The sequence below is a fragment of the Sus scrofa genome, chromosome 18 (assembly GCF_054392235.1).
Source record: "Sus scrofa isolate SSC_HxYL_T2T_F1_AM1 chromosome 18, Sscrofa_HxYL_maternal_Yorkshire_Landrace_v2.0, whole genome shotgun sequence".
NCBI classification, from domain to species: Eukaryota; Metazoa; Chordata; class Mammalia; order Artiodactyla; family Suidae; genus Sus; species Sus scrofa.
Genome location: NC_139400.1, coordinates 45,434,072 through 45,447,665, shown reverse-complemented (window position 1 = coordinate 45,447,665; position 13,594 = coordinate 45,434,072). Strand labels below are relative to the sequence as shown.

Genomic DNA, 13,594 nt, shown 5'->3' with positions numbered 1-13,594 from the left:
CAAGAGCCTACAATATGCTGTCTACAAGAGATGCACCTTAGAGCAAAGGCCACACATAAATTGAAAGCGAGGGGATGGAAAAAGGTATTTCATGCAAATGGTAATGACTAGAAAGCAGGAGTTGCAATACTCATATCAGACAAAATCAACTTTAAAACAAAGCCATAAAGAAATATAAAGAAGAATACTATATAATGATAAAAGAATCAATAAAAGAAGAGGATTTTCACACTCATCAACTTATATGCCCTTATAATACGAGCACTCAGTTACATAAAACAAATACTAACAGATATAAAGGGAAAAACTGATGAGAATATAATAATACTAAGAGACTCTAACACTCTATTCATATCAATGGACAGATCTAGATAGAAAATCAGTAAGTCAACAGAGATCCTAAATGTCACAATAAAACAGTTAGACTTAACTGGTAGTTTCAGGACATTATATTAAAACAAAAAACAGGAGTTCCCATTGTAGTGCAGTGGAAACAAATCCTACTAGGAACCACAAGGTTGCAGGTTTGATCCCTGGCCTCACTTAGTGGGTTAAGGATCTGGCATTGCCATGAGCTGTGGTATAGATCATAGATGCAGCTTGGATCTGGTGTTGCTGTGGCTGTGGTGTAGGCCAGCGGCTACAGCTCTGATTAGACTTCTAGCCTGGGAACCTCCATATGCCATGGGTGTGGCCTTCAAAAAGACAAAAGACAAAAAAAAAAAAAAAAAGAATATTCATTCTTTTCAAGTGCACATGGAACCTTCTCTAAAATTGACCACATAATGGGAAACAAAACTAACCTCAGCAAATTTAAGTGTATGGAAATTATTTCCAACATCTTCTCTGACCACAATTGCATCAAACTAGAGATCAACCACAGGAAAAGAAATGAGAAAAAAAAAATCAACTACATGGAAACTAAAGAACATGCCACTGAACAACCAATGGGTCAATAAGGATATTTAAAAAATACCTTGAGGAGTGTCTGTTGTGGCTCAGCTGGTTATGAATCCAACTAGTATCCATGAGGATGTGGGTTCAATCCATGGCCTCACTCATTGGGTTAAGGATCCAGTGTTGCCACAAGCTTCAGTGTAGGTCTCAGATATGGCTAGGATCCTGCAGTGCTGTTGCTGTGGCATAGACCAGCAGTTACAGCTCCAATTTGACCCCTAGCAGGGTCATTTCCATATGCCATGGGTGTGGCCCTAAAAAAAAAAAAAAAAAAAAAAGAATTAATACCTTGATTCAAGCAACAGTGAAAACCCTGCCATACAAAATCTATGGGATGCCATAAAAGCAATTCTTAGAGAGAAGTTCATAGCAATACAGGCCTTCCTCAAAAAATAAAAACAAAAACAAATCTGAAATAAATGACATAACCTACCACCTTAAAAAATTAGAAAAAGAAGAACAAACAAAATCTAAAATCAGCAGGTGGAAGGAAATAATAAAGATCAGAGAGGAAATACATAAAGTAAAGATTTTAAAATGGTAGGAAAAAAATCGATAAAATCAAGAGATGGTACTTTGAAAGGGTAACAAAATTGATAATCATCTGGCCAGGCTCACCAAGAAGAAGAAAGAGAGAACCCAAATAAACAAGAAGTAAAAAAGGAGAAATGTCAACTGATACTGCAGAAATACAAAACCATTAGAGAATACTATGAAATAACTATATGCCAACTATGAAACAACTATATGCCAAAAAATTTGACAACCTAGTAGAAATGAACTACTTTCTAGAAACATACAGCTTACCAAAATTGAATCAAGAAGAAATAGATAATTTGAATAGACTGATCACTAGAAGTGAAATAGAATACACACACACACACACACACACACACACACACACACACACACACACACACGTCCAGGAACAGAGGGCTTCACAGGTGAATTCTACCAAACATACAAAGAGGAACTTATATCATCCTTCTCAAACTCTTCCAAAAGATTGAAGAGAACATTCCCAAAGATATTCTATGAAGCCACCATCACCCTAATACCAAAGCCAGACAAAGATAATATGAAAAAAAATATATACATATATAGGTCAATATCTTTGATGAATATAGAAGCAAAAATTCTCAACGAATTTTAGCAAATCAAGTTCATATCCCATGGCCAAATGGAATTTAACCCAGGTTCATAAGGATGCTTCAACATAATGCAAATAAATCAATTTAATACACTGTGTTAACATAAGAAAAGTCAAAAACCATATGATCATTTCAATAGATACAGAAAAAAAATCTGACAAGAACATCCATTCATGATAAAAAAAAAAAGTCTTATTAAAGTGGTATAGAGGGACCATATCTCAACATAATAAAAGCCATTTGTGACAGACCCACAGCCAATATAATACTTAATGCAGAAAAGCTGAAAGCCTTTCTGCTAAAATCTGGAACAAGAGAAGGATGCCCACTCTCACCACTTCTGTTCAATATAGTGTTGGGAATACTAGCCACAGCAATCAGACAAGAAAAAGAAATAAAAGGTAACCAGATTTGAAGAGAAGGAGTGAAGTTGTCAATATATGCAGATGACATAATACTATATATAGAACCCTAAGGACTCCACACAAAAACTGCTAGATCTGATAAATGAATTTAGCAAAGTAGCAGGATACAAGATTAACATTCAAAAATCAGTTACGTTTTTATACCCTAACAATGAAATATCAGAAAAGGAATGTTAAAAAAAAACTTTTAAAATTGCACCAAAAATTAAAATACCTAGGAATAAACCTAATTGAGGAGGTGAAAGACTTATTTACTGAGAACTATAAAACATTATTAAAGGAAATTTAAAGAGGATTCAAAGAAATGGAAAGATATTTCATGCTCTAGTTAAATGGCAATACCACCCAAACAATCTACAGATTTAATTCAATTCCTATCGTTACCCATGATGTTTTTCACAAAGCTAGAAAAAATAACCCCTAAATTTACATTGAACCACAAAATTACCCATAATTACCAAAGAAATCCTGAGACGGGGGGGTGAAGCAGGAGACATAAGAAGATGTACATATACAAAATGGATTACTACTCAGCCATAAAAAATAATGAAATGATACCATTTGCAGCAATGTGGTTACCACTAGATATTCTCATACTAAGTGAAGTAAGTCAGAAAGTGAAAGACAAAAACCATATGATATCACTTATATGTATGTGGATCTAAAATGTGGCACAAATGAACCTATCTACAAAGCAGAAATAGACTCACAGACATAGACAACAGAGTTGTGGTTGCCAAGGGGGAGGCGGAAGGAGTGGGATGGACTGGGAGCTTGGGATTGGTGGATGCAGACTATTACATTTAGAGTGTATAAACAAGGTCCTACTGTATAGCACAGGGAAGTATATCCAGTCTCCTAGAATAGACCATGATGCAAAAGAATATAAAAAAGAATGTGTGTATATGTATAACTGAGTCACTTTGCTGTACAGCAGAAATTGGCACAACATTGTAAATCAACTACAATTTAAAATTATGAAAACAAAAAAAAGCAAAAAGAAATAGGGTTGTAAATATATACTATTTACTCAAGATATATTGTGGAATAAATGTCTAATTATAGGAATTTGGGTACCTGCAGGATATTGGTGAAAAAGATTTTTTGGGTAAAATTGACTCTTACAAAAATCTTCTTAAATTTTTATCACGTAAGTGGATATTTTAAAATATTTGCTTATTTTCTGATTTTAATACTAAAATACATTAGTCATGGAAAGATAGAAAAAAATCCAGAAGAAAATAAAAATATATCTAATGCTGTTATTTCAGTGTAACATCGCTCTCATTTCAGCGTAATAATCGTCAGTATTGATTTTACCTGCTTCCTTCCAGTGTGTGTGAATATCTGTATACACACACTTATAAATAAAATTGTTCTGTAGGTATAGTTTTGTGTTCTGCTTCTTTAACTTAGCATTATATAGTGAGCATTTCTACAGATAATTAAAGTGGCTCCAAAGCATAATTTTGTACTTGCCAATAATTCCATCTTATGGGTAGATCATCGCTAAACCATTTCCTCATCATTGGACATTTGCTAGATTTTTTTGTTTTAATATTATCATATTGTGACATGTTTTAGACCTAAAGCTTTGCCCTCATCTCTGATGCTAGAATCCTGTGTAGAGTTTGGAAAGCATGGTTTATTCATGACCTATTTCAACCTTCTCATTCATCTGTCATTCTCCAAAAATAAACACATACTTTATGACCTCTGTCATTTAGGAATATTTGAAAAGCTTTAGGGGGAAAAATGAGTATTCTAAGGAAGAGTACTGTTGGTGTTACCAGCTATGCTTTCATTTTGAAAAAAGAAAAAAGCCTCTTTATTCTCTTGATGCCTGGTTTAGGAAGCATAGATTTAGTGTTCTAGTCTGACTTAACCATCAGAGTAGCTTCTTGCTCAGGGTTCTGTTCTAGCTCCATTCTCATCCAGTAAATTTGGCTTTTTCTGCCGTTATATTGCCATCCATTGAAGCACCATCCCTTCCTTCAATCACTGAGCTCAAATGATTCCTTCCTTCATTCCTGGTTTTTCTTTGAGGGGAAGTAAACATTTAAGCTTTTGTGTGGCTCCCATCAGGTGCCAGTGGCATCCAGAAACATCCCAGCCCTAAGCTCTACAAAGCAATAAGGTTGTGCTAGCCACCTTGCTTAGTGTTGGAGCAGAGAGAATCCACAGCTGTTCCCTTCCTGCCCTCTTATCTCCTGCATCTGTGAAGTGACAGTTTCCATGGGCTCCAAGTAGATGTAAGGAAGATTTTGAGAGTCCTCTGACCCTGAAAGCTGCTAATTAAAGTGCTGCTAAGATGCTTGCATGAGCTCTGAGCTGGTTTCATGTACATTTTAAAGAGCCGGCCTTTCCCCTTTCTGTCTCTTGCGTCCCATTGTGAGTGCTGTGGGTGGTCAGCAAATAATAACTGATAATAACCCTCTCCTATTCTTTCAAACCTCTACAGAAATGCAAATCGCTGCCTTCAGAAGAAAACACACAGGCATATGAATTTTATATCAGCAGGGATTACCAGTGAGTCATGCTTGATGTTGTATAAACTATTCAGGTGGGAAGGCTAGCACAGCAGTGAGAGAATAAGATGGGGAGTGTCTCTTTTTCCTGAATATTCAATTATCAGAGAAACACAATACGCACATGTTCCAACCCACAAAAACAGACAATTGCGTACAATGTATGCCAAAATCTCCACAGGGAGGAAAGCTAAACTCTTCAAAATCAAATGGTTATCACAATGCAGAAGAGAAAAAATCTGGAAGGTGATAAACAGTTAATACCTGAGCGAGAGTGCCAAAGCTCATGCAGATGTGTGTTATTTATGCCCTTAATTGTTATTTCCAGTAGGTGTCTGGCTGCCAGTGCACACGAGTTAAGTACTGTAAAATAACAGATGTCACACATCACAAGAACAATAGGGAGTCAACATAAGCAGCAGCATAAATCTGATTACCTCAGGTACTAGGGAAACAAAAAGAGAAAGTACACAAAAACGGATGAGCCTGTGGCTGTAATTTATAAAACAAATGATCCCATTCAAATATGTTCTGCACTAATTATGTATTTGCACTGAGTATACGAAGAGACAAACCATCTTGAAATAACAGCCTATTTGAGTAACAAAGTTTCCCTTCATTCTGCAAAGGGCAAAGAAAAGGGGAGAATGAAAGAGAATGAAGGAAAGGCAACAAAAGAAGAGAACCAAGTCAGCCAGTGACATTTTCTAGAGAAAGGGTAGGATGCAAGAAAAAGACTAAGAACCTTAGATGTAAATTTTTAAAGTATTATTAATGATCCAGCAGAAAGATGTGCCAGTGAGGCTTGCAATCTAGCACCAATTCATTGTGCTGAGAACCCCACAGAATGAGATAGTTTGCAAAGACTTCAGAGAGTTCAGAGATTTGAGAAAAAATCCACGAAAAGCAAAACAAGATACAACTGAAAAATCGAACACAAACACATCTGAGAAAAATAATCTTAAATAAAGGTACCCAGTTGGAGAAAAACTGCGACAGCCTGGACATAGAATAAAGCAGACAGCAAAGCCTATCAGAATTGCAAGGTATTACAACAGCTCCAGAAGGTGAGTTTCCTCTTGAGGTTTTAAATACAGAGGTGTCTCATTATGGAGCATTGACAAAGGAACTCGTGTCCCTTTTTACTAGCAAAATGGGATCCTCGTTACCTAGCTGAATAAATGAACCTTGTTCACAGTATAGAGTACTTTTGGGGTCGTGTAAATATGCATATGTGGCTGAACTGTTCTGATTCTGTCATTTCTAGTCAAACGATTTAACAGAAATCTGATTATACCAACCTATAATTTTCCATACTTAAGGAACTATTTAATAATAATAGCATTTACTAAGTACTAGGCATTCGTTGTAAGCACTTTTATATATTTAACTAAATCCTCATAATTCCTCCAATAGATGCGATTGTTCTCCTCAATAGATGGGGAAGCTGGGGTGCAGAGCTTAATGAGACATCCCGAGGTCATACTTTTAATAAGTGGTGATTCTGGGATTCAAACCCAGTCAGACTGTCTCCCGAGTTCATGACTTTTTAACACTACACAAGACTTCTGTCTGTGGGTAGAAAAGGAGGTTTACTCTATAATTCCCTTCAATTTGATAAATAAACTTTATCTCTGAATAGAGACCTGGAAAGGCTCATGATATATGACCAGCCTATATCATTCATCCTCCTGTATGCCTTCTGTCTCCTCACTCTCAACTATCCAGTTCTCTTCCAAAAGTCATCTACGTGGTCTGCAAGACACAGGGTCGGAGGTTAAATTTTGTGGCTCCAGTCCCTGGACATTTTTTAACCTTTGGCCCATTAAACTGCAGTGGTCTTTGAGAGACTTGGACATGCCAGAGACTATGAAGAGCCTGTATAGATTTAAGGATCCTTCATGACTTTTGTCATTTAGGTGAGAAATTAAAAGAGGTTAATTTTAGGAGGTTGTTTAACATAATGGCAGTAATATAATTTTTGAAATGTACTCCATGAAAACATTTGTAAGTTTATATTATTTATGAAGCATTGGTTTCTTTGGAGATACTCTTTGTCCCCCCAGAATCTTGAAGTACAGATAGTTTCCCCCCATGACAGTATTTGGAAGGAAACAATAAAACTGTGACTAGGGAAGAATACATTTTTCCCTGGGCTGCCCTGGTACTATTCTCTTTCCTCTCTGTCTTGAGTCTCCCACCATTAGAGTCATGACTTCAGCTCTTACATGGGTGCCTGAGAGGTGACCCGGTCCAGTGATGGTCCAAAAAGACTTGTTTTACTGTGATTCTGCTGCCAGCCACATCCACCCAGAGCCACAGTGTCTCAATTACAAGAATAATCTTCCTTGGGACTGGGAGAACCGGAGATTAGATAGACTACAGGTTTGATTCCACTTATTGATTCTTTCACTTCATCTGAGAAATATCTTTCCCCCTTTCAAGAGACTGAGATTGAGTTCTCAATTCAGTAGGTTTGTGTGATGAGGTCCAAAGGATTATGCTCAACATTTTTTATCCTTGCTTTATGTCTCCTGGCTCATGCAGAGATCATCCAGAATGAGAGGCTGGGAGTAAGCTGATAGAATTAAAATGTAGTGTGTGGCATATCCAGAGAGAAATAAGTTGTAAGACAGAATTGTGTGCCTGATTCTGCCTACTGAAGCATCTTCAGGCAGTCAAGTGATATACTTCGTGTAGGTTCAAGTATAATAATACCTAGATTCATTATTTAGTTATATATTTATTTAGTATATGTAAAGATTCATGTATGTGTGTGTATATATGTATATATAAATAATGGAGGGGGAGGAATTTATATTAGAGGGATTCATCACAGGATATATAGGCTTAGACATGTGATGGTTTCTACTCAGTCCCAGAGTAAAAACAGAAACTAGGGCAGTCTAGTAGATCTCTAGCCAGAGATCATCTTTTACAAGCTCTTTTTCAGGCTCTGCCCCTGAATTGAATATGCCCCAAACTTTTTTTTTTTTTTTTCTTTTCTAGGGCCACTTCCCGTGGCATGTGGAGGTTCCCAGGCTAGGAGTCAAATTGGAGTTGCAGCCACCAGCCTACGCCAGAGCCACAGCAACACAGGATCCAACCGCATCTGTGACCTACTCCACAGCTCACGGCAACGCCAGAGCCTTAACCCACTGAGCAAGGCCAGGGATCGAACCCGCAACCTCATGGTTCCTAGTCGGATGGTTAACCACTACACCACGACGGGAACTCCAAAACTTTATTTTTTTTTTCAACTATCTTTGTATCACTCTTCCTAATGTTCAAAGCAGGGAAAGAGGGTTATATTCCATGACTCGGTGCCAAGTCTCTGATTAGGGAAGGGTACAGTTCCCTTAAGACTACACAGACAGGTGAGGAAGTAATTTCTCTAAAGCGAATAGGGTTACATTAGAAAGAGGGAATGAATCTTGTTTAGCAAAACAATAACAACAACAACAATAATGACAACAAATGTCCACTAGATTCTAAATCCTTATTGCTTCAGATCTGGTGATCTGCCCAGGATGACTCCTTTCCAATATGCTGGGCTAGTCTTGGCACCCTATCTGAAAGAGGTTGCCTACCTTTTAAAAATCTATATTACTGATCATGAGGAGTTGTTAGCATTTCTTTAAGCTCTGGCCCAGAGCATAGTTTTAAGGACTAAATTTATCATCTGCTGATTTTCAGGGCTTAGTGTCTTATCTCTGTCTTCTGGACAAAGCTGCATGCCTGCTTTGCTAGTTTATGGGGGAAGCAGGGCTGTGTGAAGCTGCCTTTCTGCATCTTACCCTGTGTCTGTTCTTCGAGCTGGCTGATCTCTTGTTGGACTATCAGGCTGCTCTGCCCTTAGGCTATGTGATGAGGGTGGGAATAACACATCGGTTTTTGTTTAATAACAGCCTGTCCACATCATGTAGTCTAGCATATGTTACTTGGGAATGAAGAAGATTCTAAGAGTTCATAGTACTCTCAGGAGTGATTTTTCTCAAATTAATTAGCTGTCACTTTGAAGGAGAGGCATAGTAGTGATAAACTGTGGGTAGATAGATAATAGCAGGAAATGTACAGGAAGGCCACCTTCATGGGTCCCTGAGCAGCCCTGGGGATGCAGGGGTCTAGAATGATGGAGCTTCCTCGCTTCACTGTCAGAGCGTTTATGTTCCTTTTCACCCCTCAGCACTTCATTTCCCTCATTAAGTACCCGGAATCCTGATGCTCTTTCTCAGATCTTATTAGAGTGGACAGAAAGTAGTCTAGTAAACACCAGCACACACCAAGGTGCTGGGAGCTGGGTGGAATGCTCCTCCAAGGAGAAATTATAGTTTTAAATGTAAGGGCAATGTATAAAACAATGGAATTGATTCTTTTGGCGGGGTTTAGTTAACATGGAAGTGGGGAACATACTGTTGGACATGGTGGTTTTCTTCATATCCATTTGACCATTTCCTGATTATGAACATCTGCAACCTTAGTTGGGGGCCATGCATCTATTGGGGAGAGACGAAAATAACACTCATCAAGAAAAAGAGCCCAGGGAGTTCCCGTCATGGCTCATCAGAAACGAATCTGACTAGTATCCATGAGGACGCAGGTTTGATCCCTGGCATTGCTCAGTGGGTTAAAGATCCGGCATTGCCGTGAGCTATGGTGAGGTTGCAGATGTGGCTTGAATCCTGTGTTGCTTAAAAATCCTGTGGCTGGAAGTTGCGGGTGATGCAGCCCAAAAAGACCGAAAATAAAAAAAAGCAGCCCAGCTTCCTTTGGCTTCAAAGCAAGTTTTGTGCTTTAAGGGAAGGATTAGGGGAAGGAGCCATTGGAAAAGCTGGTTTGAATGGCATTTAGCTAACAAAACATTCTTTTTTAGCTCTCCTTAACCCCAGGAGAGATCACACCTTGTTATACTTCTTACCATCATGCAAAGACCAAACCAATCAATATACACTTAGAGAGCCAGTGCAAATAAATCATAACTGGTTGAGGGCAGGGACTATTCGTTCAGCTCCTTTATGTAATACATCCCACCCTCATTCATTCAATTCATTTCGCAAACATTTATTGAACACCTACTATTTGCCAGGTTCTATGCTAGATGTTTGTGATTCTACATGATTAAGGTGTGTTTCCTCTCCTTAAGGAGCTCAGAGCCTAGTGAGAAAGACAGATGAGCACGTGGTAGTTTTTAAAGCAGTGGGTGAGTTGCATTCCTACCTGTAAGAATACATTGGTATTGTATCATTGAAGAGGAAGAGTTAATTCTGTCGAACTTTAGCAACACTGGCATTTGAGCTGGTCCTTGAAAAAGATTTCTCCGTATCTCATTGGCTCAGCATCTTAAATATAGCAAACTTTTAATAATGTCATTGTCTAAAAATCTCGGAGATGGAAGAAACTAGAATTCCTTGAAAGTTGAGACCATTGTTTTTTTCCCAGTTTTTGTTTGTACCGAAGTTGAACCAGCTTGCCTCATTAGTGAGACCCCTGTGTGATTCTAGCATGGCATCATTTGACCACATAATCAGTGTTCCTGAGATTAGCACACAGACACCATATAGGAGTTGAGAACTTGACATATTATGGATGCAAATGTAATTAAGTGATGAAAGTTCATTTCTCCTTTTTTCCCCTTGCTTTTGAATCATTTTGTATTTTGAAGTTATCAGTCTTTTTTTTTTTTTTAAGTTGTCAGTCTTGATACCATACTCATAACCCCAGGAATTCAACTCAGATGACTGAAGCGTGTTTCTGTGGTGGCACTTAATCTGGCCCTATTGAGTAGTCAACTCTCATTAAGCTGCAAATTTTAGATTTTTTTAAAGTGAACTTTTGATCAAACTGGGCTTTTTTTACCCTAGTAATAGTTATCCATTGACTAGTACAGTATTTACAAACTAAATGTTGAGAAGCCCACCACAAATTCTGTGTAGTTTTAGCAACTTTATTTTTAATAGTAATGATCACATTATGCTGATGAATTGAATTTCTTTTTTCAGGCACCCTAAAAAACTAAATTGAATGTTGTTTGAAAAAAATTATTGAATAGCTTCTCCCATCAGTTTTTTTTTTTTTTTTTCCTGCGTCTAGGTAATGCTGTATATCTGAATAAAAAGATCAAATGCTACAAACTATTAGGTGTTTCAAAATATCTGAATTTGTATGATATATAGAAACAATGAGATGATTGAATCTGCCAGTTTCTTTTTAAACTTGAAATTGAGTATAAATAAGTTTTTGCTGTTTAGTCAACTTGTAGATTTCAAAAATAGTAAATTTCCAATTTTGACCACAAGGGGGAAGTAGAACACTAAAATTGTTATGCAGTGGCACCAAATGAAAAATGTGTATGTGTGTTAAGAAAACCTGTATTCTATAGCCAAAAGTAAGATTTTTTTAAAAAAAATTTGACTAAAAATTAGTAATCTTTGTGGCTTTATAGTCACCTTAATTTCAGCCTCTTTATAGTTTGTAAATTTCACCCTTGAACTAAAAATATGGTCTACAAAATGAACAAAGAAAATAAATAATTATCAGTGAAGGGAAATACTTCACATATCATCTTGAATGACAGCATGTAAATTCTCACATATTTGGGGGAGATTATCAGTTTTCTTAAGATGTCTGGTTGGCTGGCTGGAAAGGCATATATATATATTTTTTGTCTTTTTGCCATTTCTTGGGCTGCTTCTATGGCATATGGAATTTCCCACGCTAGGGGTCGAATCAGAGCTATAGCCGCCGGCCTTTGCCAGAGCAACGCGGGATCTGAGCCGCATCTGCGACCTACACCACAGCTCACAGCAATGCCAGATCCTTAACCCACTGAGCAAGGCCAGGGATCAGACCCTCAACCTCATGGTTCCTAGTCAGATTCATTAACCACTGAGCCACGACAGGAACTCTGGAGAGGTGTATATTTTTGAGGCTTCAACATCAGTGGAAAATAGATCAACCAAAGTAGTTGCATGATATGGTTTAGCACTTAAACAGAAAAGGTAAATATTTAATCTGTTTTTCTGGCCTTGCTTGTAGTTCAAGGCAAGCTTTTTAATTCTTGTCAAGTCTGATTCAAGATTCTCTTCCTTCCAGAAACATTCCTGATCTCATTCCACCCAAAGCGAATGCCTCGTTAGTGTGCAATAGCACCCACCGCAAGAGTTCTGCAAAAAAGACTGTGGGGCTTCTCCCCCAGGGCTTGTGGTCTGGTAAGTCTGGGGAGGGGCCAGAGATATGTAATTCTACCACGTTCTAGCTGTTGCTGATGCTGCTGTGGGTTTGAGAACCCACAGTGGTGCCTTGTGAAGCAGTGGTGCCTTTAGAACCGTTGTTTTAACATGTATTCACTCAGTTTATGCTACCAAATCCCATCACAGCAATGTCTGGAGAATGTTACCTGTTTGTTATGCTGGAATTTGGTTTGGCTAAATAGTCTTTGAAACCAAAGGTGGCTGTTGACTGTGGCTCAGAAAGCTTTCTCAGCTCTGCAGTTGTATGTATTTATATATTTATTAGAATTTGATGTGACTTTTGGCCCACAGCTTTGCATACAGTGGTTTCTCAGACGTTTTATGAATACATGATGTGTCTTTCTGAGCACACTGTCACTTGAAGTGGGTCTGGTCCTTTTGGCCTGTGCTTGCCCTTAAGAGTCCCCTTGAGCTAGTACAGCACTTACTCTAAAGCATGTGTGCACTCAAATCTTGAAACCTGAGGACAAATTAAAATATCAGTACATATGCTAATTAGTGAATCGTTCCTGCCAGAAATACTAGTACTGATATAAAATGAGGATTAGGGAAGGGTTTGGTCTGAATCATTCAGGCTGTATAGCTATAATCATTAGTTAAATGGAAATTGGTTAATTGTATTTCTTTACCTTTTCCTCAATGAAAGAAAAAATGAGTCAAACACTGTTCTAGGTATCAGTAAACTTCTAATTGTTTTGGACACAAGTTTAGTGGGTAAATTGTAGCAATGTGATCTTCAGCCTTCTGGAGTAAGAGGAAAATAGCCACACTTACCTTAATAGATCCACTGAAACTGACAGCTAGCAACAACAATAACAAAATCCTTTGTAAATGTAAAGTGCTAGAAATATATTAGGTAAGGAGAATCAGTTTGATATTATAGGTTTTACTGGTCAGATCTATTTCTTTACAAACCACACTTCTAGGAATAGAACAATTATAAGCAGAAGTGTGGTTCCACTGAGGACAAGGAAATACAATCGCAACTAAAAGATACTGAAGATTAAAGCTGGCTTTTTACCAGCATGGCATAATGGGTGTTAGACTCTGTGGCACATATTGTAATTGTTTAGCAAATCAACACTGGCAAAGCAATTAATCTGGTAGGTCCTGTGCCCTCTACCACTGATTCGCAATACGCCCATAGATTCTCTAATTCTTTGGAGGTTCTAGAACTATGTGTGATCACTGCAAAACAAGTCGTGAGATTCCAGTTTCTAAGTCACATTGTCTTCTCTCCAGCCTCGGTGGAGGTATAGAATACGCAGCAGGGCCATGGGAAG

General features: G+C 37.9%; 1 protein-coding gene across 4 annotated transcripts in view; it reads left to right on the top strand.

The window, feature by feature from the left end:
- DNAJB9 (DnaJ heat shock protein family (Hsp40) member B9) overlaps nucleotides 1-13,594 on the top strand; it is a 748,064-nt gene that overhangs the window by 36,949 nt on the left and 697,521 nt on the right. For 3 of the 4 annotated variants that reach the window (XM_085005842.1, XM_085005841.1, XM_085005840.1), the window contains exon 5: nucleotides 12,154-12,269. In XM_085005842.1, the coding sequence (XP_084861968.1) occupies nucleotides 12,154-12,269 (116 nt within the window). Of the gene's footprint in view, nucleotides 1-12,153; nucleotides 12,332-13,594 lie in introns of those variants that run through there. The other variant, XM_085005838.1, reaches the window with a different exon arrangement.